Source organism: Agelaius phoeniceus, chromosome 5 (genome assembly GCF_051311805.1).
Source record: "Agelaius phoeniceus isolate bAgePho1 chromosome 5, bAgePho1.hap1, whole genome shotgun sequence".
Lineage (NCBI taxonomy): Eukaryota > Metazoa > Chordata > Aves > Passeriformes > Icteridae > Agelaius > Agelaius phoeniceus.
In genome coordinates this window covers 14,700,120-14,728,088 of record NC_135269.1, presented here as the reverse complement: position 1 = coordinate 14,728,088, position 27,969 = coordinate 14,700,120, and the positions used below count along the sequence as shown (strand labels likewise).

General features: G+C 40.4%; 1 protein-coding gene across 2 annotated transcripts; it reads right to left on the bottom strand.

Annotated features, from left to right (window-relative positions):
- Window positions 1-61: 61 nt before the first annotated feature.
- On the bottom strand, window positions 62-26,409 carry ARFGAP3 (ARF GTPase activating protein 3). 2 transcript variants are annotated; one of them, XM_054631247.2, is made up of 16 exons: window positions 26,194-26,409; window positions 20,468-20,586; window positions 19,933-20,005; window positions 17,362-17,493; window positions 15,849-15,935; window positions 14,913-14,994; window positions 14,572-14,628; window positions 13,429-13,475; window positions 12,190-12,332; window positions 10,026-10,151; window positions 9,469-9,591; window positions 6,836-6,973; window positions 6,026-6,149; window positions 5,025-5,115; window positions 1,646-1,767; window positions 62-992 (listed from the first exon to the last, which is right to left on the bottom strand). In XM_054631247.2, exons 1-16 carry the CDS (start codon window positions 26,260-26,262, stop codon window positions 975-977), a joined length of 1,551 nt encoding a protein of 516 aa, XP_054487222.1. In that variant the 5' UTR covers window positions 26,263-26,409; the 3' UTR covers window positions 62-974. The 2 variants fall into 2 exon arrangements, with proteins under 2 accessions (XP_054487222.1, XP_077034475.1); XM_077178360.1 differs by lacking the exon at window positions 26,194-26,409 and adding an exon at window positions 25,750-25,768.
- Window positions 26,410-27,969: the final 1,560 nt, after the last annotated feature.

Below are 27,969 nucleotides of genomic sequence, written 5' to 3'. Positions count from 1 at the left end.
CAGGTGACAATGTTTAGAAAGCTGGATACTGATGGTCACACATAGAAACTGAATTCAAAACTTAGTTTATATCAATTGTTTTTATTAGATATCAGCAGTTTACAAATTTGAATTAAGAAAATTACAGAACAGAATTAACTTGAATTTATTCTTGGTTGAAAAGTTTCTTCTTTAAGGTCATAATCATTTTTATGCAGGATGTCATCAGCAATAAATTCTAGACTGTCTAAAACACAGCCCCCTATTTCCTTATTCAGCAATTGATAATTTATCAAAAATCTAAGATTGTGCTAAACATTTTTAACAAGTATTTAATTAACTACTCTATTAGGCCCTTAGTATATTTCAAGTTTTTTTTTCAATTTTTACACAATACAGAATTTTTAAAAGCACTTAAGGATTCTATATTGCAATTTTATTTGTAACTTTCAAAACTAGGAATAAATAGACTGTTCCCACAACAAGGTGAAATCCACTATTCAGCATTACCACACTTTGACTTCTCCACATTTCACATCTAAGCACAGAACCTTCTAGCTGGAATACTGTATTAAACCACTAATTCCCCACCATTTTAATGCACATCAATTTATGACTTTAAGAGCTTTTACTTCCTGGCAACACAGGTTTAAATTAAATGTATATTTTGCTACAGTCTACTGAACACCACCACCTCCTTTCTCCTTCCTGCCTCACAAACAGAGCCAGTAATAAAATAAAGCTCCCAGCTTATCTAACAATAAGGCTGTTAAGAAATAAAGACTGGAAAGGAAGAAAAGAGAAAAAGTATATGCAATGTAACAAGTTGCTGCAAGATTTCTGCTCTGTTAAGATGAAACAGCACTAAGAAGAGGCTGAGTCAGAAATCTGCACTAAGAAATAGGTAAAAACATCATCGGTCTTAAGGCAACCTTCATTTGAATCAGCAGAGTGATTACTTGTGTGCCTGAAGAGGAATCCTTCTTTAGCTTCAGTTAGGAACCATATCGGTCCTAGAAAAGCAAAAACAAATAAAAACCAGGTATGAGTGAGTTTTCCATGCAAAGAAATCAGTTTTATTTCAATTTGTGCAATAAATAGCTGCTGAATTCTTCAAGACTTTCAGAAAATGGACCAGTGCTTCCAAGAACTGGAGTTTAGGGTGGAATTCCAGAATAATCAGCCTGATTTTCAAACATCTGAGAGTTCCCAATGACCCCATAGAGGAATTACCAAGTGAGTGGAGCACAAAACATGCTGGACACTGAGGTCAGGATGGCTTATTTCATGCAAAAACATGGATCAAAGGTCAACTAAAGAGCCAAGCAAGAGTTGGGCTGGATGATCACTGCAGATCCCTTCCACCCAAACTACTCCATTCTGAGTTAGCAACGGTGATGAGTTGAAAATAGAGTGACAACAAATAACTTTCATGACAGGATTTTTAATTCTAAGAAAAAAGATATCCTAATGAAGGTGAGCTAGCAGATACAGATTTGTTTTCTAAATGATAAAGATTTATTGTCTACTTTGAGAGGTCTACAGAGCTCAAAACCAAAAGTATTCTGTTCTCCCTAAAGATAATTCAGTGGCAGGATCCATGGTATTAAATCCCTATAAAAAAGGCTTCAACTGATGGTTAATAGATTGTGATATTTTTACTCACCTGTATAGATGTCATGACTCCATTAGCAAGGACAGAAAGTTTTCCAGCCACGGATTTCACTCCTTGTTTAAACTGAGTTATATCAGGAGCTGAAGACAAGACATTGGTAATATTGTAGCTTCCTAAAAGGAGAACACACACACATGGAGGAAACAGAATTTTAAAATATTAAAATTAACCTTTTTTCCTCCCTGAAGTACAATGTATGACCAGGAGCACTAGACAGAGATCTCAGTGTCTTAAATGCATTTCCTTTGGATTGTTTTCAGGTTTTCATTATTCCACTCAAGAGTGTCATCCTCTACACTCTGCATTCCCAGCAAAGCAATTGATGTTTGGATAGTAGATGACTTATTGTGTACTTTCAGTCTGTGACAATGTCATTCTGTATCCTCAACAGCTCTTATCCCCTTGCAATTTACAGATGAGTGCACTTCAGAGGTGGCTGAAGTGATGAGCCCTATTTGTGTGCATGCAGAGGGGTGATGTCCATGCCATACAAACACAAACATTTTGCCTTACTACATTTGAGGCTTGGAAAAATTCACTGACATTACAGTAAATGTAAATAAATTAGGTTTTATAACTCCAGAACAATGCTGGCAATCCAGCCTTCCTTAAAATTTGGACAGAATTAACTCAGCTGTTATTATGGAAAATGCAGGTCTAAAGGTAAATAAAATCAAAGATAATTAGCTACTCTAAGTGCAGTCTAAACTAACTGCATGCTAAGTATTAACATGCTAACAGCTACTGTCACCCACTCATTGGTGAAAATAATTACTGGCATGCCTTAATGTCAAGTATGGGATACTGTCAAAGGCACAAATCCAAGTAAACCAGAATCACAGAACTGTGATCACAGAGTCAGCCCCAGAAAGGCCTGGGATGGAAAGAACCTCAAAGATCATCTCATTCCAATCCCCTGCCATGGGCAGGGACACCTTCCACTATCCCAGCTGGCTCAGAGCCCTATCCAGCCTGGCCTTGGACACTGCCAAGGATCCAGGGGCAGCCACAGCTTCTCTGGAAAACCTGTGCCAGGGCCTCAACACCCTCACAGGGAGCAATTTTTTCCCAATATCCAACCTAAACCTGTTCTCTGTCAGTTTAAATCCATTGCCCCTTGTCCTGTCACTCCAGGCCCTTGTCAAGAGTCTCTCTCCATCTTTCCTGTGGGTTCCCTTCAGGCACTGCAAGGCCACAATGAGGTCACCCCAAGGATCTTGGGAATAAATGGGGCTCCAGGGAGTAACTATCCCAAACCAGACCATTTTCCAAATGGAGACTCCTTTGAATCTTCCAAACAGGGGTGGAGGAGGAAGAGAGAGAAGGAAGAGCTCCTCTATCCTGGGAAGTTAAAGGCACCTGCCTCCTCAGCAGGCTGAGACAGACAATCCTGGAGATAATTTGTTTTACCTAAGATAAGAGGATGGTTTGTAGCACAGATATCTTGTCACATTAAGAGAACTTTGCACTCCAATCCTTCAACCCAGCATGGGTTTATAGATATTATAGATGCTCTTTACAGATTCCCTTGAAGAGTTCCCTCAGACAGCCCTATTTCTGAGCTGTAACCTGGACTTACGATCTGTTCATTCATCAAATGCTTAAGGCATTGTTGTTACTAAAATCAGTCACAGAAATAAAATCTGCCAATATAAATAACCTGAGAATCTCTAACCACTTCTCAGCCACAAGAATTCCTTCATTTGCTGGCTCGGTTAAGTTCATGTAAACAAGGCACGAAAGCATCTCCTTTTCTTGTGGTTTCCTTCCAAATCAGCACCTCCAAGTCAGCCCCTTGATTTTCTTAAGCATCAGCTCTGAAATAATGCAAAAAGGCCTTTTCTTGCAGCCCTCTCCTTGGTTAAAAACTTCCTTACAGCATTCTGTACAAAAGCAAGGAGCCCTCACTGACACCTCACCAGTGCTCATAAAAACAACCTTAGAGCAAAGGATGTTTTATCCTGGCAAGGTCTCCAGAACTACAATGGTGTTTTTATTGACAGTGTCCTGATTATGTTTATTTTATGGAACTAATGATAGCCTGGGCATTCATTCCCCAGCAGACAAACTGTCAGTGCAGTAGCATTTCTCCAAGAAGGGCCACCCCTCAGTTTTTGGGGTGAGGGGTGTAGCAGAGACATGCAGGAAAGGAAGTTTCAGTATTTGATATGGTGTGAATTTATGACACCATGTGGCAAATGCTCTTTCAAGTGGCTAAAGCAACTTACCTGTGAGTTCTGCTTGGTATCTTATTCCCTCCTTAATTACTTTTTTTCACATTTCCAATTCCTAAATCCCAGTTTTACTTAAGCAACCAGTATCAGGAGTTATAAATAACCATATAGTTATATAATACCTAAAATAAATATATTATATTATATAGCATATTTACATAATATATTATAGAATTATATTAACTATATAGTTAATATAAAATTCTGCTTCCTCCATGTGTGTGTGCTCTCTGCTAGTCTGTTTATTCAAATTTGCTTTCAGGGGCTCAAAACTAAACAGTCACATGTTTTTGGGTTTTTCCCTCTTACTTTGTTCCAAAGTAAAATCAGATGCTGCACACTGTCTGTTTTTCCAGGCTGTTTGAATAATTATTCACAGATTTCAAGTTCTTCAGTAACTCTTCTTTTTCCAATTTCTTCAAAAGTTAAGGAATGAAACTCAACTGATTAAGCCTATAAAATGTTCCAGCATTTTGTGCCACCTTTTCCATTGCACATTATTGCACAATCCAAGAAGTGTTGGAAAGAAAACATAAGACATTCTCAATATCTTAAGGGGCTTCTTTTCATTCAGTCCAATCTTTCTCCCTTTCTGATTTGATGAACTACACTCTCCCATGTGAGGTGCTCCAACAAATCTTTGAAACAAACAAATTAAGATCTTCCTTAATAATTTTGCAAGGCCAGAGGTAGAAGGAAATATCCCCCTGAGTGGATATGCCATGCAACAGATTACATGGGAATTTCAAGTCCACTAACATTTATTTAATGATTTTTCCTAGATCCAGTTTTATGACAGCTAATGAGTTACTTATGGTAACTGATCAAAAAAACTACCTGAGATTCCATTTAGGTGCTAGCTCAGTGGAAAATATTACAGTTTTCCTTTGATAGATGTTATCTACAAAACAGTCTGTTATTTGCAACACAGTCCCCAGTATAAAATACTGAACTTACAGAATCAAAAATAGAGAACTTGAAATTTAAGGGATTAATTTTCAAACAAGGACAACACCTGTCATGCCTGTGGGAGCTATTAGCATTCTGCTTGCAGAACACAGAGATGACTGTGATTAGGAGCAGAGTCAGGGCCTGCATTCCCCACATGCTCCAGTTTCTGACTGTTTGATTTGTACCTGCTGATTGTTTCCTCTGGTCTTCAAACAAGTCAGCTGAACTTATGGATGTGCTTCCAGAAAGCCTTTCCAGCCGAGCCCTTGCTTCATACTGGAAAAGAATTGAGAATAAAAAGGATTTTATCACCTTGATGTCACCTTCTGAGGTCACGTCAGACAATCTGAGAGACTACAGACATTTAGAACTGAAGTTGTGCCCATTTCAGTTTTCACATCACTTACACTGAGTTTGCCACCATCTCATTTCTGAGTTACCCAAGAGTGACATTTATCATTGCAACCCCAAAGGTCCCACCAGCTGTTAATTACCCTACAACTGCTGGAAAACTATGAAGCCATTAAAAACAACAACTAAAATATGTGAAACCAAGAGGAAAGCACTGCAGTTAACATCCTGCTGACCCTTCCAACCACATTACACTTTTAACTCAAATTTTTCCAAGTTCCCTGCAAATAGTAATTGTATTTTTAATTAGTACTTACACTGTTAGTTTTTCATTCAAAATCTCTGTCTCGCCTCCAAAATGCAGCACAATACTAATCTCTTTTTCTAGGCTGATTCAACTCCATGCAGTTCACTGTACAATTTCTTTACCTGGTTAGCCTCACAACATAAATGATGTTTTCATGTAACAAATGCACAGCAGGAAGGTGTTTCAGCAGTGGTTTGTTGGCATCGGTTTGGGTATCCAGAACAAATTAAGCCTGATTCTATCAAAAATCAGGAGTGCTAAATCATAGCCTACCACTTCTATCATGTAAGAAGAATGATGGAGGTACAGTCCTATCATGCAACTCCAATTCCTTAAAATTAAACTATAAATGATCTGAAGTTTGTACATTTCTATCAAACAAATAATCAAGGGGACATAATTCTATAAGCTCACAAATTCTACCAATTTTAACTATTTATTGCCTTCTCTCTAACTCACAAGAATACAATTTTTACAGTCAAAGAATATTTTTACATTTAAAAATACTTATCACTGTTTGCTACTTACATCAGCCTGATCTTGCCTTCCAAAGTACATGTCTGATGAAATGGCTTTGACATTGCCAAATTTTTTCTGTGCCTCATCTGTGTTTGCAGAAGGTTCATGTTCAGGCTTACGCCGGGATGCAGGCCTGCAAGGAAACAAACTGCATCAGGGACAGAAACCTCACCCACATGAGAATGAAAGGAATCAAACAAGAAGCACTCAAGTGCTCAAATTGTGCAAGTAAATGAAAAATATGATATAAAGTAAAAAGAAGAGAGGCAGAAAACACCAAACAAGCACATATCCTCCCCCCTACACCAAATTCTTACATCTTCTACTAGGTTACAAAGATAGAAATACAGTTGTCATAGAGAAAATATATTTTTTTTACCATCACAATCAGACCTGTTGTTTATGTCTCTAGTACCTTCAGCCTCAGAACTGAGCACTCCAAATTTTCATTCATTTGTTAACAAGGTTTCCTTTGATTCATCACACAATAAACAAAGCAGGTATGTGCTCAGAACAGTGCAAATATTTGAGTTTCTCCTCACATCCTTTGTCTACTTCCTCTTTTCCTGAAAGTGTTTGGGAATTACCTCCACTACATGCACTGAACAACTCTGAGCACAACAGACAGTGCTTAAAATGTAAGGAAGAAATTCAGCTTACAAAAGAAACTCAGTCAGGAGATCCCTTGACTGCTGATGAAAGTTCTGGCCAAATTCTCCTTCTACACACTGAAGAAAATCCCACTACTATCACCAGGACTCAAATCACATGAAAACTTGGGCTTTCTGGACAAAAACCAGTTTGGTTTTCTTGGTGTACCTGTCTGAAAATCCTGTGCTTTTTGAAGTTAACAATATATCAATGTCTTTACTATTATTTTCTTTCTTCCAAAAAGCATCTGAATTGTCGTCCCATTTAGAGAAAGTGCTGCTCCTCAGATCTGAAGAATCAGAGTACCTAGAATGAAAGAAAGAAAAACCTATTGAAAAGTCAGAACTTTGTTATTTTTTGAAAAGTGGGAATATATATAGTTGTTGTTAGATAATGACTGCTGTAAGTGTTCACTAGCAAGTATGTTTTGACCAAAATTACAGGTGTCAGTGACTAATTTGGATTTCACAATACTCCTTTAGAAGCTTTGTACAGTTGAATCCAATGGCTCAGAACAGACAGGAAAGCCTTTATTTCTGGTTCTGGTTATTTTTTAGTCCAAATATTAAGAACTTGTGAGTTTTGCCACACATTTGATTAAAATTAAATGCCAAAAACATATTTCTTGAAAGGGAGTCTGAATTTAATAAGGCAATCTTCTCTTGCACATCAAAACTATGGGGAAAACACAAAATAAAGAAAAGGAAAAGAATGAAGCATGTATGTAAATTCCGGTACATGATTTGATCTTTTCCCCTTTTGATTACCAACACATACCTCAGCATATGTGGAAAGTATTTGGGGAAAAAAAAAAAAGAAACCACCAAAACCTATTAAAATGCCAAAGATTAAGATTTTGTGCTTTAAAAAATAAATTTACCTGAATTTTCGCTATGACCAGGATAGGGAGAAAGATGATCAAAACCACAGGGGGATAGGAGAATGGAACCATTCAGTAGAACAAGATAGGATATTAAAGTTTGCACCTGCATCTTGTGAAAAATACTCTTAAAAAAAAAATTCTCCATGGTTGCACTATGAATGGTCAGGCCACTTGTTTTTGCAGTTTATGAGAAATGTGACACCTGCAGCAGCAAAGTCTCAGCACTGAGCATGGGAAATATGAGGGGCAGATTTGGAATGAACTTCTACAAAAAGCAGGAGCCTCTCTCCTGACGGACAAAAAGAAACCACAGCAATTTTATAAATTCCATAATAACAAACAATCAAAGTGTTCTTATGGATTTGAAGCTTTCCAGTCTCACAATGGCCACCAATGGCATTGGGCAGGGGCTGCATGAGCTGATTTGGGTAAAAGTGTTTATTTTCTCTATCCTTTCCTCTCAGGTTTTTGCAGCTTTGCAAAATACTTCTTCAGTATTTGGGGTGGGAAAGAGAAAGGAAAACTGCATTTAACACAAAATTTTAAAAAATTACATTGTGATGTTAGTAAAGATTTTATTAACTGTAGCAAAAGAAAACATCAAAATTCAGGATTTTCAGAGGCTTCAATTTTATGTCTAAATCTTGAGCTTGAGACCTTTAGCTTGCTTAATTCACTTATCAACACTCTAATATCCAGTATGATTATTTTGCTTTTGGGCATATACTAAGATGATGCTAAAGATACTTGGCCTCTATTTCAAAGTCACAGCTTGAAATAAAGGATAATAATACGCTTAAGAAGTCCAAATCTGACTGTTCTTTTTTTAAAGAGAATGAACTTGTGTACCAACTCCAATTAGATCCTCCCAGCTCCAACCAGAACAACAAGAGCAGGGAACAGCCAGGTTACAATCTATCCTCTAATCACTGAACCACAACACATTAAAAGCTCCTCCATAATTCATCCTTTGCCTGCTGGTAGCTGATGAATAATTTCAGAGCAGTAACAGTTCTTTTCAGGCAAGCACTGAAATGCTATGCTTTATTTTACAAGACTGCTGCCACTTTCCTTGGACCCACATTTGTACTTCTGTTGCAGTGATTGCACTACAAAATAGTGACACAAAAGCCTTTGTGCTTTTGTTGCCTGTCTACAAGCAATTAGGTACAATTTCTCATGTTGCTGTGGCATGGATCCAATAAAGGCAGTTTATGAAAGCAACACCTGTTTACATCTCTCAGTCCAGAAACAGCTGGTTCATTGCAATTAGTGCCTGTAAGATCTAATTATTTTTCTTCTCCCAAGAGCAATATTTTATAGTGTGCATTGAATTCATCCTCTGATAAAAAATGTCGCAATTATTTTTTGCTCACATTTTATGTTCAGATACATAAAAGTCTCTGAAATAGGACTGCAGACATTCACACAACACACCCAGCACAATACCTCAAGAAGACTGAAGTTTGTGCATTTGGCATGCAGAGAATGATGCAACTGTAGTACATCTAATATCAGACTTCAATGCTTATTTCATTTGAAGACAACAGCACAAGAAAGAAAAGAAAAAAGGAATGAACACAAGTCATTTTGACAAAAAATTCACTGGATTTGGAATACAAAGTTCATATGGCAACTGTCTGTGCAAGCAGAGACGAGACTCTGGACAAGATATAATCTACAAACAAATAGTTCAGACCACTTTTCCAACAAAGCCTCCTCCCCTCCTTCACAAATCTGTCACTGAGGTAAAGCCAACTTTCCCACCACTCTTCTGATTCCATGTCCCCTGAAAACATGCTGCGTGTGTCCACAGCTTCAAACTGCCTCCATCTCAGCTTTCAAAAACACTGTGCACATTTTTATGGAACTTGCATAATCTTCTGGGCCCATCCAGAATCAAAAGCTTACAGAATACCTCGAGCTAGAAGAGAAGTAAGAGTCTTCCACATCATCCATGTACTTCTTCTTTGGCTTTGCAATTGTAGGCGTTTCCTGCTCGATTGTTTGCATCTCTGAGGCGACTGAGTGAGAAATGCCACTGGGGACAGGAAGAAAACAAGCATGTCAAAGATGACAAATCTCATACCCTAAAAGAAAAAAAAGAAATCAAAACCCAAATCTAGTTTCTGAAGCTTGCTGAGAAAGCCCAGGCTATACAGACATTTAAAGAAAGAGGAATTAAAATAAAGGAAACCCTTGGAAAACTGTCATTCTCTCAAGCAGGAAGAGGACTTCTGAACACAAAGACCATTCTGACAGCTGGAAAACACAATCTAGGTTGACCTCTGTCTGGCAGGTTAGAACTTAAATCTATCAGAAGCTTCCCCTTGACAAAGAGAAGATTTTTTTTGCTGATATTGCTCAAGTTTCCATAACATGCTATAGTCCATTTCTTAATTTCCTGAGTAAAATGAGGGATAAGTGCATGAAACCACAGAGTATTTCAAATACAGTTTCCAGAACTTCACATACCTCCTATTGCTGCCCAATCCCATGCCAAGCCTCTCCAGTTCTGTTTTCTTCTTACCAGAGAGGTTTAAGGTTTCTTCTTTGGCCTTAATATCAAGGTCTCTGTAGGCCAACCTTAAAGATGATACACTGGAAAAAAACACAGTTATCAGAGAAATGTTCAATGCTACACTGAATCAACCCAGGAATATTAGTAGAACATTAACAATATTTATTTCAGCACTCTATTTTCTAATGTCTTCCCTTAAGGTACATCTGGGCCCAGCTAAGTCTCCATCCCTTACCTCTAAACCACCTTAATATCTTCCAGTCACACCACTGCAGCAGAGACTGAGGTTTTTCATCTTGATTACAGAATTGCAGAAATACTGCTTAAATTTAATTTGTCAGGTCAAAAGGGATACAATTTTTACTGATTTTAATGAGCAATATTTTAATTCATAAGTCTCAACTGGGATGAAGTACAAATGAACTTTCAGAAGAAAGGCAAATAAGATTTTGGATGCTGCTGGTAGATGTGCTGCAAAGCAGAAAGGAATAACTGATACCATCTACCCAGCACTTTATGCAGGAAGATTAGCAGCCCTTCTCAGGAAATCTATTTTATGAACATCAAAATCTTATTTGCTGTTGATTAAAACAAATGGGAGTACTGATCAAGTTTTTAGATGTAATTTCAGCTATCTATTCTTGTCAGTGCACAGAAGAAGATAAGAAAATTGTGTAAGAATTTAAAATCACATTTAAGTCTCAGAACTCTTCCTCCTTCCAAATACTAAACTACAAAAGAATCACTTCATTCCTTGCCACATAACAAAGTCATATTGAATTAATTTAGTAAAGCTTGTTACTCAAGCTTTTAAAATTAAAAACACCACACAAAATAGTTGGAAGCAAATGCAATTTTAGCAGAGTTCACCCTTCCTTTCATTTTGGTATCTGCTGCCACCTAATTGATAATCTCAGGGAAATACAGATCTCTTGCCTCCACTGGGACTGGATCCATAAACTCAGTGTATGTGCATCCCTCATGTGTACAAGCATTTTTAGAGGGTTTCAGCTGCAGCAGAAAGGTTGCAGAACTTTAAATAAAAGTTGGCTTGGATCTCTGGATTTATACATTTCTGACACAAAACTCAAGACACTGCTTGGGACTTTCTTCTAAACTAAATTATACAGTCAAAGACAATATTGATAAAGAACAATAATACATGAACAATCCTTTTTTTATTATTTAGTTGTTACTTCAGAGTCTCTCCACTGGTAGTTTTTGGCAAACACCAAGAACCATGATGTTGTGGTTAAAACACTTCAAATGATCCCCTTGTGATTGGCATTTTTAATGCAACCAAAACATTCATTTCTGCACGGGCAACAGAAAAGTGAGCAAAAGGAATTGGGAGGAGAGTATAGACCAAAGACCTTGGTATTATGAGCAAAAAGTGATCCTGTAATTATGTAACAATTCAGAATACTTCTTAAATGGTTATAGGATGGGTTCTCTAGCACCTGACAGGATGTTACTGGAACAGTAAAAGTGTACACTGACCAACCATTTAGTAGTGTCATTTTGATGACAACCAATGGAATATTAAAAACCAAAAGCACATAGAAGAATCAGGAACAGCACCCTGTGAGCTTTAGGGCTGAGTATTTAATAACTAAGGTGCACCAAGAGATTCAAGACCTCAGACAGAATTATTGAAAGGGTTTTGGTGAAAAGTGAAGGCAGTTCCAGTAGAAATCAGCTGACAACTTCATCAGGCAATTTGAGACATACCTAAACTTCCTCTGCTCTTAGGAGTAAGTACAAGCTGAATATTCCCTATGCTCTTAGAAAGACTGCTTTCAATAGCATTGAGGTCACTACACCAAACCAAAATAAACCAGGTAACCAGCAGGAGACGAAAAAAATTCAAGAGCCAAGAGTTTTCTTAATAATTAATTTTCTACGGTAATCAAGTGTATAAACATATATTTAATGGCCAAAAAAAGGCACTGGGGGAATTACTGCTTGGCTCATCTTAACCATGTCTGTTTGGGAATTTTTTTGAAGAACTGAAGTTTTATTTGCATATGCTAATTTATGGTAGTATTTTAAATGCTGTCAATTAGCTCATTAAATTAGGCTTCATGGTTTGCCATTGTGTAATTAATTCATACTTACAGTGGCTCTTCCTTCTCAGTCTTCTTACTACTGTGAAGATCTTGTTCCTTCATTTTATCTACAGCTTGTGCTTGTTTTTCAATCTCATTAAAGCTTTGGCTGCTCACTTTTTGGGCTCCCAAACCACCTTTTTTGGCACCAAGCTGGAATTGTTGAAAAAGAAAAAACCAAAAGCCCCAAAATTATAACTGAGACAACCTAAGCTGACTCAATAGCCAGATGTGAAAGCAACAGCAAACACTATATCCTGTCTGGGAGCAGTCCTTGAAAACAGCAAGGACAATTTGGAGCACATAAAATACTTCTTTCCATATCTTGGACTTTAAAATTCTGCTTCTGCTAATTGTTCTTACAAATTTAGTTGGCTTTGCAGCAAAGTCTCACAGAAAAATTGAAGTATTCAGGTTTTAACTGAATATATTCAGATATTGGCAGGCTCAAACAAATATAATACATAGATCAATTTTGGTTTCTTTTGTTGTAGAGGAATAATATAATAAATTTTGTTGCAATGGAACCATTATCGCATTTATAACACACTTAATACTGCAGACATGGATACAATGGTGCTGACTCAAATGGTGGCACAGCCCTCAAACTGCTTCTCTTAGTCTCCTCTGTGTTTAATTCCTCACCTGCAACACTGCAGCAACAAAACTCACAAAAAACCTCAGCTTTTATTGCTTTAAAGCCTTCATGTAAAAGCTCCAGGCCATGCACACAGAGATCACAAACTGTACCTACACTGTTCAATCCAGTTCTGTTGTTTTCACTGGAAGGGAACAGATCGGCACAAACCACTCAGAATAAAAAATTCCTCTTGGCTATTAGGGTCTTCTAGTGGGAGTACAAAATCATGGGATTTAATCTAAATTATCTGCTCCATAAACCTTTAAAATCTTCTGTCCTACAGAGGCCCAGACTTAAAAGGAGTGAGTCCCTGTAAGAAGCTATCACCCTGACAGCCCATCTTCAGGGTGGCATTAGGGTGACTATTAGGGCTGCTTCTTCAGTTGCAACAGCCACACTTTCAGAACTTGAGCTGCCTTCCTCAGTTTTCCTGTGCCTTGGACCATCATTCAGAGACACTAAACTCTCTTCATGCCTTTTTACAGAGACCAGATGCTAAGAAAGTGCTAAAGACCCCATGCAGAAACAAGTCTGTAAATATCTTTAAACGATCTTGAAATAAATGACCTATAACATAGTTAAAAATACTCATTGTTTACATACACTTACCCCCTTCTTAGCTTGATTTGGCTTCTTTTTTATGAAGGTGGTGTTCTCTGCAAGGATTAAATGTACATTAGTTAACATACAACTTTTATTAATTCCAGAACTGCAGAAGAAAATTTCTGTAACATCAACCTCAAAACAGTTTTTGCCATTTATTTTCATGTCTTTCTACACTGAGGGGCTGAGATACTAAACCAAGCTATGTAACAGAGCTGTGGATATCTCCAAGAAAATGTGGGGAGCTACCTTTGATTGGCATCTCTTGGAAATATGCAATAGGAATAAAATTACAGCTCAGTTGTCTGTTGCAGGTTCCTGCCAGTTAACAGAACAGGAAAGCAGGACTTGCTCTTCTGAATTAGATTTGAGGTCCACCTGACCTCATACCACTCCCAAGATGAGTTTTTTCCTGTCTAGAAAGGCATTGGCTGTGTTCAAACCCACCAGTGACACACATAGAACATACCTGCACCACTAAAACATCACAAGCATTATAAACAGCTCCTACAGCATCCTACTGGATGCCTGTGCACACAGAAAAAGTACCCTGAGCTGAAATTTGCATGGAAAGGGCCATACAGAGAACAGAGATTGTTCCCTTTAGACAGAACTTGTGATGTCCAAACCAACCAAGAAAAGCACCTGCCTTAGGAGAACACGTTAAAGATACAAATGAGAAAAGCAGGAAGTGCATCCAGTTAAGTTTTTTGTAGTCTCCAGCTCTAAAATAACCAAACCCAAATAAAAACAGTGATGAAGACCATACCTGCCTAAAGAACTGAAACAGGCCCAGGCAGCCCTTATTCTGTGCTGCTGAGAATGAACACTTTGTTCTCACAAGCCTGGCCCTGCAGGACAAGCCTCACAGCGACAAATCACTGAGGTATTTTACTCTATTCTGTCTCCATCAGCTTTTCTTCCTAACTCACAGTATGACAAACTGCTCAGAGTTAAGTATAAAAGCCTGGTCACTGAAGGTATTGCATTATCAACACAGGATTTTTCCAGTCCAAGTTCTTATGTTCAGATTGCTGAAAAGGGAGCAAAATCTATTTCCACAGCTCCTCCTAGGCAGACATTCTCTTTCCAAAGGGATATTTGGGTTCCCTACACTTGCTGCTCTCTTCTGCTGCTTGCACTCATTACCTAATGCAGGCTGTGGGGATGTGCTAAGGCCATCAACACTTGGTCCATGTTCTGATCCTAAAAGATAAAGAATAACAAGGGTAAAAATATCAGAAAGCTCTTTAAAATGCATGAAGTACCAAAACACATGTCACTGTACTCAGGGTAGTGCCTGGTAGAGACACCATAATGTGGTATTTCCATCACAGCTTTCCCAGTCACTATAAGGGCAGCAGGAACCCCAAATTCTTGTGTTATTAAGCATGGTTAGGTTATTTAACTATTAAAGCAAGCTAAAAAGAGACTAAACTAAGAGAATATCAGAAAAATGCAAGTTATTGTTAACAAAGAATCAGTCATACCTTCACAGGATTCTGGAATGTTTTCTGAAGTTTTCTGCTGGAGAGAAACTGGTTCTGGTAACATCCACTCTGTATCCTTTGCCTTGGAAAAAACCAGACAGAATCAAAAGTGCACAGAAAATAGAATACACCAAATAAATATGAGCACTTAGCTAAAGACTGCCTAAACATCACTGGTTTATAATTATTGAATTCTTATGATTACAGCTTTTAGGATTAAAACCTGTACTCATAAGGGCAGATACTAAAATTACAAAAAATGCCTACCTTTACTAAAAACAAGATGGTTTCAACCTACTCCTGAGCACTTTTATTTTTCCTCTCAGGAATTCTGCTTACTGTATGTTCACCACCAAAACCAGTAATATGCATTTTAACTGTGCTTTAGATTATTTATTGTATGCTGGATGACTTATTTACATATAATCACCACACCTTCTCCCCACTAGAAGCTCTTGCACTTCCTGTTTTTTACACATTTTTGATTGTGAGCAGTCCTCCCAACATTCCTGGTGCATCCTCCCACTCCCTTCACACACATCCCCCTCAAAAGGCAGGTCTGTGACCAGCTCCCAACAAATGCTGTAAGAACTGTTACACTTTGCTGATTGCAAACTCAAGGTACCACACAGTACATTTATATCAGAGCACTTCCAAGCAAGAAATCCTGGCTCCAAGTGGAATTGTTGTGTCTACAATAAAATGGACTTTCATTCCATATTTAGCTACTATTTGGGTCATTTAAAATGATCATCTTAGGAAGTGGTTCACATCCAGGAAGAATTCTGACTCACAGAAGGAAAAGCAGGTAAATATTAACTCCCTGACCTACCTTTTCTCTATGAAGTTTTCTTTCAGGGTTTAATCTTCACCATAGAGCTCACAGTCAACCAAAGTGTTTAGAAAGCAAACAAGAATTAGACAGGTAATTTGTACCTTGGCAGAAACATGGGATGCAAAAAAATCTTCCTCCTCTTTGTTCTGAGGTGATGCTGGTGGCACTCCACACCCATCTGTCCACAGCTGAAAAATAAGGGCCAGAATTTTACAGGTTAATTGCATGAATGTATTTTTCTTTTCAATGCATTAATCTTAAAACAACTCTGTTTTGTTTTCAGGTTAAAAAAGTATTGATTTTTTTTCTTGTCCATATTTTTTCCTTACAAATTTATCCAGTGTTCAATAGATGACAGTCCTTCTTTTATTGAATTCATACATATTTCATGTGCTCCTGGTGGATGAGCCAAGAGCTTTGAGCAAAGCCAGGTCTCAGGGATGAGGTCCCCAGAGTGCCACAGGACTGCAGGACAGGACTCCAACCTGTGACCTGCACTTCAAAACTACTCACAGGCAAATCTTTTCTCACAGCTCTTCCTACTCCATGCAGGATTAATGACCTCTGTCAGAAAGGACAGTGAAGGTACAACAAGCTCACCTCACCATTCAGCAATCAGCTCTATCACTAAGTCAGAAAAGGAATTTTTTAACATGTGACAGGGGAGGCAATGGCTGGTGCTAAATGCAATTATCTGAATACTTTACTTCAGTAATTTTAATAGCATATAATAACTTTAGTTTGCAGTGCATAGCTAAAAATATTTACTAAATATTTAGTGAATTTTTCCAATATTTAATATCAAACTATTGGATGGAACCTGTAATTGAAGCAAAATAATCACAGCTCCTCAAAGAGTCATTTGGGGAACTTGCCATAAACTTAGATGCACACAGTATGTTGCACTTACTTGAACACATTTTACATCTTAAGCTGTTTACTAAGTCAAAAGAAATATTCTCTGAACTTTGTGATGTGAATTCTATTGTCCATAGTATGAATAATTAAGATTATAATTATCTATTAAATTTCATGCTGTTTGATGCACAGATAAGAGAAAAAAATCAAGCCTTCTTGCTTTTAATTTCCACTCATCTGACAAACTTCAACAACCTCAATTAAACAATCAAAACATGTTTTCTGAGTATGAAAAAGAGAACTGTTGTCAAACTTATCTAACACTTCAGAAATCAATTCTGGATACTTTGCTTAACTCCTGTCAGCAACCTAACAATGTCTTGACAGCTTGCATGAACTGCCTCAGTATTTCTCATGGAGAACAGCAAATTCTGCGCAACTTGCTAATTTCCCAAAAGTTATTTTTGTAGGGAAAAAACAAAAAAATACATTATTTACCTGATCAAAACAAACTCCACTTAAATCACACAAAAAGTCTGTAGTTATTTCCATTAGAGTTTTTCATGCTGTATTCCTCTAAACATGCAATTTCGGATGAGCAGAAATAAAACCACTACATGGTTCATGGAGAAACGGCCACATTATCTGAAGACTGATAATCTTTTGTGTTACTGATTAGAAATTTAAAGTGACTTTAGAGGGAAAGAGGGTGAAGTTTTTCAGGAATCTCCAGAGCTCAGGACACACACTACTCACATCAGTGCCATGCTTTCTCGTGGCCTGTGTTGCAAGAGATTTGATCTTCTCCTTGTAGAGCTGAGCAGCACGACTGTTGTACTTGGCATTGGTGTCATTGGTTGTGCACCCATGTTGGTGGAAAAAAGCAGACTGGGAAGCAGAGCACAGAAAATGCTGTGAGGAACAGGCTTAAAAGCTAATCACATTTGGCACAAAAACATATTGCAATGCAGCAAACTACTCTGCTCCTCTGCCTAAATCTGGTCTTTTAAATTATAGAGTCTAAATAATCTGCAAAGTACAGAGGAAACTCCACTCTGGTGACTTCTTTACATATAAATAAAACAGAAAAAACATCATTGTGATGCTTTAAGAGCATATACAAATGCAAGCTCCCATTACATATTAAAAAAATCCTTGTTCTGGAATTAAGTGATTAAGAGGAAGGAAGAGGTACAATTAATTGCCAGTAGCTGTGCTCCAGAGGACATTCCTAATGCTCTAAAAGGCACTGCTTGGATTCATCTCTGTCAGGCTGGGGAGATCAGTGTATGCTCAATAATATCAAAATGTGTAAAAAAATGGTCTTCATTGAAATGAAAGAGTGTCTGTGCACATATCTATGTGCCCAGATATGTTTATAGGCTTGTGTATTTATAAAAAATTAATAAATGAGGACTGTGCATTTCTGCATGTAAATACATACCCCTATTAACTTGGTACTCAGAGGGGCTTCCTAGAAACCCTAATTCCAATCACCATAGAGATTTGATCTGAAAGCACAAGGAACTAAGGACACTTTGGATTTTCTAGCTATCTGAAACAGCAGGAAGCTCAGGACTGCTGTTATCCAGGATTCAGCATCATCAGGCAACTACAGAACACAAATGATTGATATTAATCTAGCACAGCTTCTAGACAATAGTTTGTAAAACTAGAATTTGGTATTTAACTGGAACCAAAAGGAATGTTTTTCTAGTGCCATTAAAAGAAAAGTGTTAATTTTACTTCAAATGTCCAGACAATTTACCAATCTGTTTTTTCATGTTTCAAGTACTAATCTGCTGAAGTAATGCAAACCAGACCATTGAGAATTTAAGGTATTTGGGCAGTTGCTGAGGGTATTCTGCACCTCTTGGTACAATGTATGATAGGAAACAGTGACACCCAAGAAGGAAGACAAAACCCACAAAATTAAACAATTATGGTTTATTATTATTCTTCTGCTAAAAGGGTTTCTAAGACTAACAGAAGACTTTTTCAGATGTTGCCATCTCTTCTTTCGAACTCCTTCAAACCCTTTACATAGCAGAATTGATATCATTTAATCAAGGCTTTTAAGCATTTGGCTAAAAAAGAAACTATTCTTAACATGATGAAGAATATGATGATTATTCTTAATACGAAATCCCCCTCTTCTCATTAGTCAAAACTGTGATTTTTTTGTACTAAGTGACATAACAGAAACTGGATGAGGACATTTATATAACAGCAGTACTAACATGGAAAAGAATAACTTAGCAAGTACAGGCAGAAGAAAAAGAGGGAGGAGACACCATGTAACTGCTCCGATCTGTAAGCCTGAGATACTGACTTGCTGCATGCCAAATTCAAAGAGAAATATCTGACTGGAAAATACAGAAATGGAAGAAAAGTTACAATGACCCTGAACTCAGCATTTTTTGTATGCAAATAGGAAAAAAAATTAGAAAAACCCTAAAGGCTTAAGATAGTTAAAACTGTCAAGGAAAACACAATGGAAAGCAAGCTTGGGTGAAGCTTCTTAAAGAAACAACATTAAGGACCAAGCACAAATGAAAAAAATATAAGGGATAAGCATTCAGGGAATTAGAAGAAAAGCAGAAATTGCTTTTGGAAGTTGCATGTTCCCACACCGGGTGGGCCAGCTTAAGGAAGAACTCTCAGTTATTTGTGGAAAAAGCTGGGAAAAGATAGCCAAAGAGTTTACAAAAAACAAAAAGGGAGACTGAGAACAAGACCAGCTGTCAACAGAACTTCAATTTACAAACATGCTGTGTAACTACATAAAAAATGAAGTTGAAAGTACCAGCCAATGTGAATTGGCCCAAACCATGACACTGCTAGCCCCCCTCCAACAATGCAGCATGTCTCATCTGCAGTGCTAACTCAGGTGAAGTCAGATCTTTACTCCAGGGTGACTTTTGGCAGTTCTGTGGGTTTTGGCATGGTTTTTCATGAGCCATGGAAGGAATGATGGTCACAGGAAGGGGCCATAAGCTTGCTTTACAAGCCATCTTTGAGCAGCTGTCTAAATTAGATGTGTACTGACAAGGAACCTGATCTGGCCTTTCCAGTGATGTTCATCACTGACTTATAAGAAAAAAACCAAAACATTTTCAGACTATACCAAAATGGAGAATGTGCAAGAATGGACAATGAAATCAGCATCAAGAGGATTTCTTTAAAGATGGGGAGGTGGGATGCTGTAATAAAGAAAAAGGACTGGAAAAATAAAAATAATCCCAGGAAGAGAGGCAGTAAGGACAGACAACATTTTCCAAGCCTACCAAGCTTCAATGTGCAAAGCAAACACTTGGGAGTACGTACAGCATTTGCATTTCCTCCAACCTGCATGCATCTCAGCTGGAACCAGGACCAATTGGAATCCAGTTCTGTTGACCTAAACACAAAGAAATGGTTTTAGTGTCACCACCAAAGCCACTTAAAATCACTGTTTCTGGTTTTTTGCCAAGTGTTTCTCTTCCCACCTTTTTTTTAGTAATCTGTAGTTATTTATCAGACCCCAAAAGACCCTGAGTCAGTGGCTGGGACACTCACCTGGAATAGAACCAGCTCAGGGTGCAGATTTACTGCACCAGCTGCCTGCCTGAGCACTACCCAAGTACTAGAATAGTTGTGTATGTATGTACAAAACCACAGAGTAGTTTGGCTTGGAAGGGTAGAACTCAGGTGCCACCACAATGAGCTGCAAATTGAACACAATCACCAAAAAGCTATCAGATACAGCAAAGCCAACACAATCAGAAGCTGAAGGAAGAATGGGTTTTTCTCTCTGAGCAGGTGTGTGAACAAACAAGACCATTAAAAGATGAATTTTGCTGCCCAACTCAGCAATACTTACCGAATGAAACTCAGGTGAACACCAAGGGACCGGTGGGTCCCTGAGCAATCGATACAGAGAAACACTCCATAGGTGATGCTTGCCCAGCTAGGGTTCTTTGCTCCACAGTCAAAACACACCTGAAAGCAAGCAAGCAAACATCAGTAACAGGACTTGAGCATAACCAGGCCTTAGAGTTGTATTACAGGTCAGTGTAACACCCCTACAGTGATCCAACTTTGTTAACTCATTCTTACAGCATTTGTTGACATGACAACTCCATGTATCCTAATTTTAGACATCTAAAGAGGAGTTACACAATCTGCTCACACAGCTACAGCCTCCCCATTTCCAAAAATAACCACTGTACACAGGTTGAGAAACCAGGTCAGAGAACCCACATCAGCCTAGTTCAAACACACGTTTAACACAGCACTTGCAGCACTGCTGGAAAGTGGTTAAGAAATATTTCCCCAAAGGCAGCCTCTCCTCATGTGGCACCTTTGAGTCCCCAGAAAGTTATCAGCAGGACTAATGCCCTCATTATCTACTTTCCTATACTGAATCCTTGACCTTCAGGGCAAGCCATGGCAATCCAGCTGTGTGAAGAAGGCCTCTGAGCAGGGCTTATCCAGACAGCCTCTGCAGATACTCGCATGATTCATCACACACCAATTGCCACATCAGCCTTTCCTCTGTCTGTGCCACGCTGGTTAAAAAGCAACCAGGTCCACAATTACTGCATGGACAAACCCAGGAATTTCCACCAGGATGGACCTCTAATACTCAGCCAAAACAGCAAGAGCTGTGTCTGTGTGTGTCTCATACACTTTGCAGGTCAGCAGACCACAACTTTCAAGTTCTTTTTCAGCTATTCTGAGTTTTGTGCTTCTTTGACCAAGGAAAGCAAGAACCAGAAAAAATTATCTGATACAAATAAATTATCAAATGCAAGGAATACAATAACTTTAAACAGAAACAGCTATTCTGAGTCAATTCCATGTGTACACATCTAGTCTTGTATGACATTATCTGATCAATGCTTTTTCAGAGTATCTGCAAAGATTGCAGAGAAGTATTTTTACAATAAAAGCATCCACCCAGGGGCACCTAATAAGAAATCACTCCACAGAGACAAGCTTTTACACACAAATTGACAGCATCCCGATTTGCAACTTTATCCTTTAATGTCCTCCTATAAACTGAATGCATCCTCAGATAGCAATGGAAGTTCTAGCTATATGCAGATATAAAAAATAAAGTTTATTCCAAGACAGGTGGGAACATATGGAACATCATAAACAGGCCACAGAGCTTCCAGCACCTCCTTGCCAAGCTGAACAACAAAATAAAAATAAAATTAAGAAGCCTTCTTGCCAGAAACTCCCTCTGTAAACCTGGACAGAGATTTGTCTTTATTTTCTTGTACATACATAGTCAAACAAGCCCTGAGTCTGGGCTCAAGTCATGTCATCCATCATCCATCCAAATTAATTTCAACTACATGCCCAAAGCAGTTTGAGGCTAAACTCCTCAGTTTAATGTGGGTCTATTTAGCTTGGGCAGTCCAAATTTATCAGGCACAAGCACAGTTCACGAGCAGATCCAGCATTAACTCTTCCAACAACTGCACACTTTCAGGGTGAGCTGCAGTTAGGTAATGACTGCTAACACACACAGAGATCATGGAGATCACAGCTCCTGCAGGTGCAAGTCCTGCCTCTCCCTCTCAACAGGGACCTAACACTTACTGATGTTACTTACATATCCCACTCCTGCATGTGGAAATGGGGCATTCCCTGGCATACAGCAGAAATGAGAGCAACACAGAATGGGGAACAACAGGAGGGGTTAGAGGGAGCTCCTGAAACAAGCTCAGGTGGAAGAATGGCACAGAAGGGGTGGGGGAAAATGAAGAATGAGCAAGACTTCATGTATGCCATATTCTCAGAAAACACACAGCCTAAGTAGCCAGAACTTGTTATTTTTTTTCTCAGATTCTGTGAAGCAGATCCTTAAAACATGAGATTTATTTTCATTTTAAATCAACTACTTTCAGGCTTTTTCTTGCAAGGCCAAAGGAGGACGGGTCAACAAAAAAGGAGAAGATTCTGCTTGAAACTAAAGACAAGAGAGCAACCCTGGTCTCACTTCTGATACAGGAGAGCAAAGCTGACTTACAGCTGGAAGTCCTGTGGAAATTCCCTGGAGTACAAATGGGAAACGAGAATCTGGAGTGGGTGGTTAAAAAAAAAACCACCCATATTTTTAAAAGTTCAGTTATAAACATACCTGAAGATTCTTCTCCTTTCCCTTTCCTTCCTTCCAATTATGAGCACTTTATAATTTCAACATCTTAAAGTCAATTGCATCATCTTGGAGTTGGCTGCCACAGCTCAGTATTTTCACTCTCACAGGAGTCCCTACCAGACACCTGTGGAGATTATTCCCAGGCATAAAAATGCACCTTTCAGGACTGAGATGCAAGCAGGAACATCCAATTTTCTTCTGAAAGTAAAGGAGGAACTGCTATTTCCATCAATGTGATGCAACAGAAATAGATGCTTGTACCACTAACATTTAGACTAATTTTGTTTAGTTTTCTCAATTTTTAAAGTTCTTGTCACCAGATAAATTTTAAGAAGAATCAGGGGGAAGAAATTAAAATCCATTTCAGAGGCACCCTAAGAAAATGTTTCCATTTTAAAAAACAAATTGTATTTTCTGTACAGATTTAGGTGCAATTCAAATATTAAAATATTGATTAAAAAGAAATTTGAAGAATATGCTTAAATAATCCAGTGCTTTCAAAATACACTTGCACGCTTTTTATTTACTTTGTGTTGAAACACTTCACAGTGTAGATTCAGTAAGAGTCACTTTGGAGAAAAACCAGCCAAAGACCTGACTGAGATGTTTGTACAAGAGCAAACACAGAGGTTTGGGTATAATCCACGGCAAGCAGTCAATAAATCACAAATCATCCACCTTGCGCAAAGCACCTACATTAACAAAGAAATAAATAAAATATTGGCCTTGGCTGTGGAAATGCAGTAATAAATAGCTGATAGAAATGCTATTTTGGGCACAAGCAGAAGAGGTGAGTAGGTTCAGGAAGAGCACTTATGCCTGAGGTCAGGGTTACACGGAGACTTTCAGCCTCTACATTTGGAACCTCCCCCAGAACTCCAGCCCCAGGGCAGATCCACACCTTGCCATTCCCGGGCTGTGGATCCAGCGGCCTGAGCACTAACCCAGCTGGAACTCAGGAGGCAGTGCCACACTCAGCCAAGGGGATCTACACCCAAGCAGCTCCTCTTAGTCACCAGCCACTGTCCCCAGATATGCTTTCCTCCTTCCCTTGCATCAGCACTAATCCAGCTGCTGATCCCGCTGGGAAGCGGCTCTGCACGGGCACCTGGACTCAGAGCAAAGGTAGGGCCAGCTCACAGCACAGCCACCTGGCCAGGAATGCCACCATAAGGGAGGGAGCTGCAGGGCTGGCCACGGGAAGGCAAGAGCACTGCCTCTTTTGGAAGCGTCATCACCTCAAAATGACTTAAGGGACACAAGATAGTAGAGTCCATGCTGGGGCAAAACCCAACACAAACACAAACCACACCCAAATAACACTGTAACAACAAAACTCAGCTACCTATAAACCACCAGCACAACACACACACTGGGACTCCAAGCAGAGACAGGATGAAAGAAAGAAATGAAAAAACATTTCCAGAGGAACAGATCTAAAAGGTCTGACAGAATCAAAGAGACTTTCAGCACAGCCTGAGTGTGCAAGTCTTCAAAGGGGTTGAGCTGTACAACTCAAACACTCAAGTTAACAATATCAAGTAGCTTAAGGACTATGAACATATTTATGGGTACAAAATACATCCTAGTTAGTAACTGTAACATGTTTGTTAAGTCATCAGGCAGCTGATCAACAGTCTGCTGTCATCAGCCAGCTCTACATTATGTAACACCCAAAGACACCAAGAACTCAAAACCTCATCATAAAGGGAACTAACATCAAATTACAAGTGTTAATTACAAGACAATTATTAAAACATCACTTTCAACACACTCTAATCCACATAGTAAACTGCACATTTATTTAAATGAGAATTATTTTCCTAAGCTCACATGCACTAAGAACTACTGCAGAGCACCCAGAACAGTGTAAATGCAAATGCCTGCCTAGATTAGGCAGGACTTCCTAAACTCTATCCATAAACTGCACAGCTAAAGCAAATTACTAAGCTTTTAATCCAGAACACTTTTCAATATTTGCATTTTCCCATGTCTTTCTTCCCCCCAAAAAACGAGTTGCAAATAAAAGGGGCAGATAGACTGCTTAAGAAGAGGGCAACCGAAAGGAAACAGAAAGGAAACAAACATGAGAGGAGAAACTGATGGAAGAAACAACTTTTATTTCAGGAGAACAGTGAGACAGGCAGGAGTGGGAGAGTTGTGAGATCTAAGCTGCTGTTTTCCACTCCCTCCCTGCCTTAGGTCACCCAGACTGGTCACCGCGGCATTGTTATCGAGTTCTCTGTGCCTGGGCCACTTCTTTGCCACTGGCCCACGGCGAGCGGCAGCACACATTGTGCTACTACTGCTATGTCAACACTGAATTTCTGTGTGACACCTGACATGGGGAGACAGATACACCTGAGCAACCACAGGTACCACATCCACCTGATTACACAGTAGCAAGGAGTCCAGCACAGGGGAACTGCTCCAGGCACTCCACGCTTGCCAGGCAGGGACAGTACTCTCTAGTTCTCCGGTGATCCCAATACAAAAAAAAAAGCACCACAATAACCCTAAACTACTCAATTTTCAGGCAGAGTGCCAGTGAATTTCAGGAGCTTCTAAGAGATCTCTCACCGTCCTTGTTGGGACTAGGACCTTTCCTTGATAAACTTTTTACCCCATTGCAAAGGCAAGTTTTAAGAATACTTTTGTTAGAAACTGAGTGCTCACCTCTGAGCTCTGCTTTGAGAAACCAGACCTGCACAGTCTTAATGAATTGTGTTCAAAGAGTGGAAGTCAGTTTCAGACCAGAGACAGACATCCGGATTCCTATTCCCAGAAAACAAACCTAACGTGTTCCTTCATCATGCTAATCCGAAGTTTCCTGGTGGGTGTATATTTCACATATGTTCTCAGCGTACATCGCAAAGCCAACACAAACAAGCAGCACAGAGCAGCGGAAGGCACTTGTGCCGCGTCACCTGGCCAGCCACCTTTCCCAGCCCAATGGGCACTGCAGAAACACCTTCATCCCACGGAAAACCCACCTGAGCACGGGACAAGCACAACGGGATCCAAAAACAACAAACTTTTATCACTTCACAGGTGGCTGTGCCACTTCACTGGGTAATAAAAACAGGGAAAAAAATAAAATAAACACACACTCAACACTACGTTGCAGCTGGTTGGCAGCTTGCTTTTATGCTCAGCGGAGCTGACTCGCAGCAGACCTGAGGCACCCGGTGGACGCCGCACCTCCCTCCCCAAGGGCTCATTCCTTCGGGATGCGGGATGCCGGCCAGAGGAACGAGGGGCAGGCAGGGAAGAGCTCCCCCGCTCCCGGGACGGCCACCCCGAGGACCCACCGGGCCTTTCCCTGCTGTCCCGGGCCGGACGTGCCCGGCTGCGGGCCCCGCGCCTCCCCCGCCCCGCCGGCTGTGCGACGTGTCACCGCGGCGGAGCGCTGCCCGCCGGCCCGGCCCGGCCCTTACCTTGTTGGTGGGCACGGAGCGGAGCCGCTTGAAGATGGCGGCGATGTCCTGCTTGCTGGGCTCGCACATGGCGCCGGGAGAGCCGGCAGGGCCGCCGGGCGAGCCGTGAGGGAGAAGGGCCGGGGCTGCCCGCGCCGCCGCTCCCGGGACGCTCCGCCCGCCGCGGCCCGGCCGGCCCCACGCCTGGCGCCGAGGGCGGTGCGGCCCCGCCCGGCCCACCCGGTTGCCGCGGAGACGGGAGCGGAGCGAGGCGGGCCCGGGGGGCGCAGTGCGAGGGCGTGCTGCCGCGGTGGGAAACCCGCAGCCGGCTGTGCCCTACACAGGGTCACGGCAGCTGTCACGGCCGGGAAGAGGCCGCGGAGATGAGCGAGGCCAGCCTTTGAACGCTCGCCGCCGCGTCAGCCGCACCGCGGCACTGAGCGCCACGTGCAGCTTTCCTACAGCTCCGGGGACGGCGACTCCGCCGCCTCCCTGGGCAGCCCGTTCTGATATCGAATCACACTTTCCATGAAATAAATCCACCTTATGTCCAAACTAAACCTTCCCTGGCACAGCCTAAGACTGTGTCCCCTCATCCTGTCCCTTGTTCCCTGGGAGCAGAGCCTAACCCCCAGCTGGCTGCACCCTCCTGTCAGGGAGGTGTGGAGAGCAGTAGAGCTCCCCTGAGCCTCCTTTTCCTCCAGGTTAAACACCCCCAGCTCCCTCAGCTGCTCCTCATCAGACTTGTGCTCCAGCCCCTTGCCCAGCTTCGTTCCCCCCTCTGGACACGCTCCGGCCCCTCAGTGTCCATCTTGCAGTGCCAGGCCCAGAACTGGACACAGCCCTTGGGGTGAGGCCTCCCCAGTGCCCACAGCAGGGGGACAGTCACTGGCCTGCTCCTGCTGGCCACACCATTGCTGGCCCAGCCCAGCAGCCATTGGCCTTCTCGCCCACCTGGGCATGCACTGTGGGCCAGCAGGCCCAGGCCCTTCCTTCCCTGCTGGGCTCTTCCCAGCCTGAAGCTGCTGGCGCTTCCTGTGACCCAGGGGCAGGACCCGGCACTTGGCCTTGTTGAACCTCATCCTTTGTTGTTGTTGTTCATCCTTTGTTGAACCTCATCCTCTCAGCCCATTTACCCAGCCTGTCCAGATCCCACATTACGGGATGTGGGATTGGGAATCAGCCCCTCTCAGACCTCCAAGAAATTCTTTTGACTCAACTAGGAGGCCTGACATGAAACTTTCAATATTTTTAGGATGATGAAAAGGTCAGAAACAATAAAAATCTTTTTTCCTGTCTCTTTTTATACTTCACAAAGAAATAGACTACAAAGCCAATACCCAGGAAATTATCATAAAATCAATGAAATGATCCTCCTTCTCTCTACATCTCTCCTTCTCTCCATCACACACTGAAATCTGAGGGGTATATGACCCAGGGTACTTGTGAGGCTGTTCACTGACGACATTTGCAAGCAGAAAAGAAAAAGAAATGGACCTCCCTGGAAATACCAGTCATGTAGCCTTCCTCTGAGACAGAGTTGTATTCAACTATTTAAAAAATATAATATTATTAAAATTAATATTGGTATATTTGGTTTTGACACCTCACTGATTGTCTTGTGTTACCCTCACCTTGCACTGTCTTCTACCACCCATCTAGTATTTCTAATATTCTAATATTACCAAATGTCCAGTCTCCTGATTTTGCCTGTGTCTTGCGTCTAATTTCTGGTTTTTGAGATTTATGTGCTACATTTTTATCTTGAAGAGGGGAGGGCAAGGGTAAGTCTGAAAA

Coding starts and splice junctions, on each gene's coding strand:
- ARFGAP3 (XM_054631247.2), bottom strand. CDS start 26,262: ATGTGCGAGCCCAGCAAGCAGGACATCGCCGCCATCTTCAAGCGGCTC. Junction 20,006..20,467: donor GTTCACCTGAGTTTCATTCG/GTAAGTATTGCT, acceptor CTTTGTGTTTAG/GTCAACAGAACTGGATTCCA. Junction 6,150..6,835: donor AGCACAGGATTTTCAGACAG/GTACACCAAGAA, acceptor GTTTCCTTGCAG/GCCTGCATCCCGGCGTAAGC.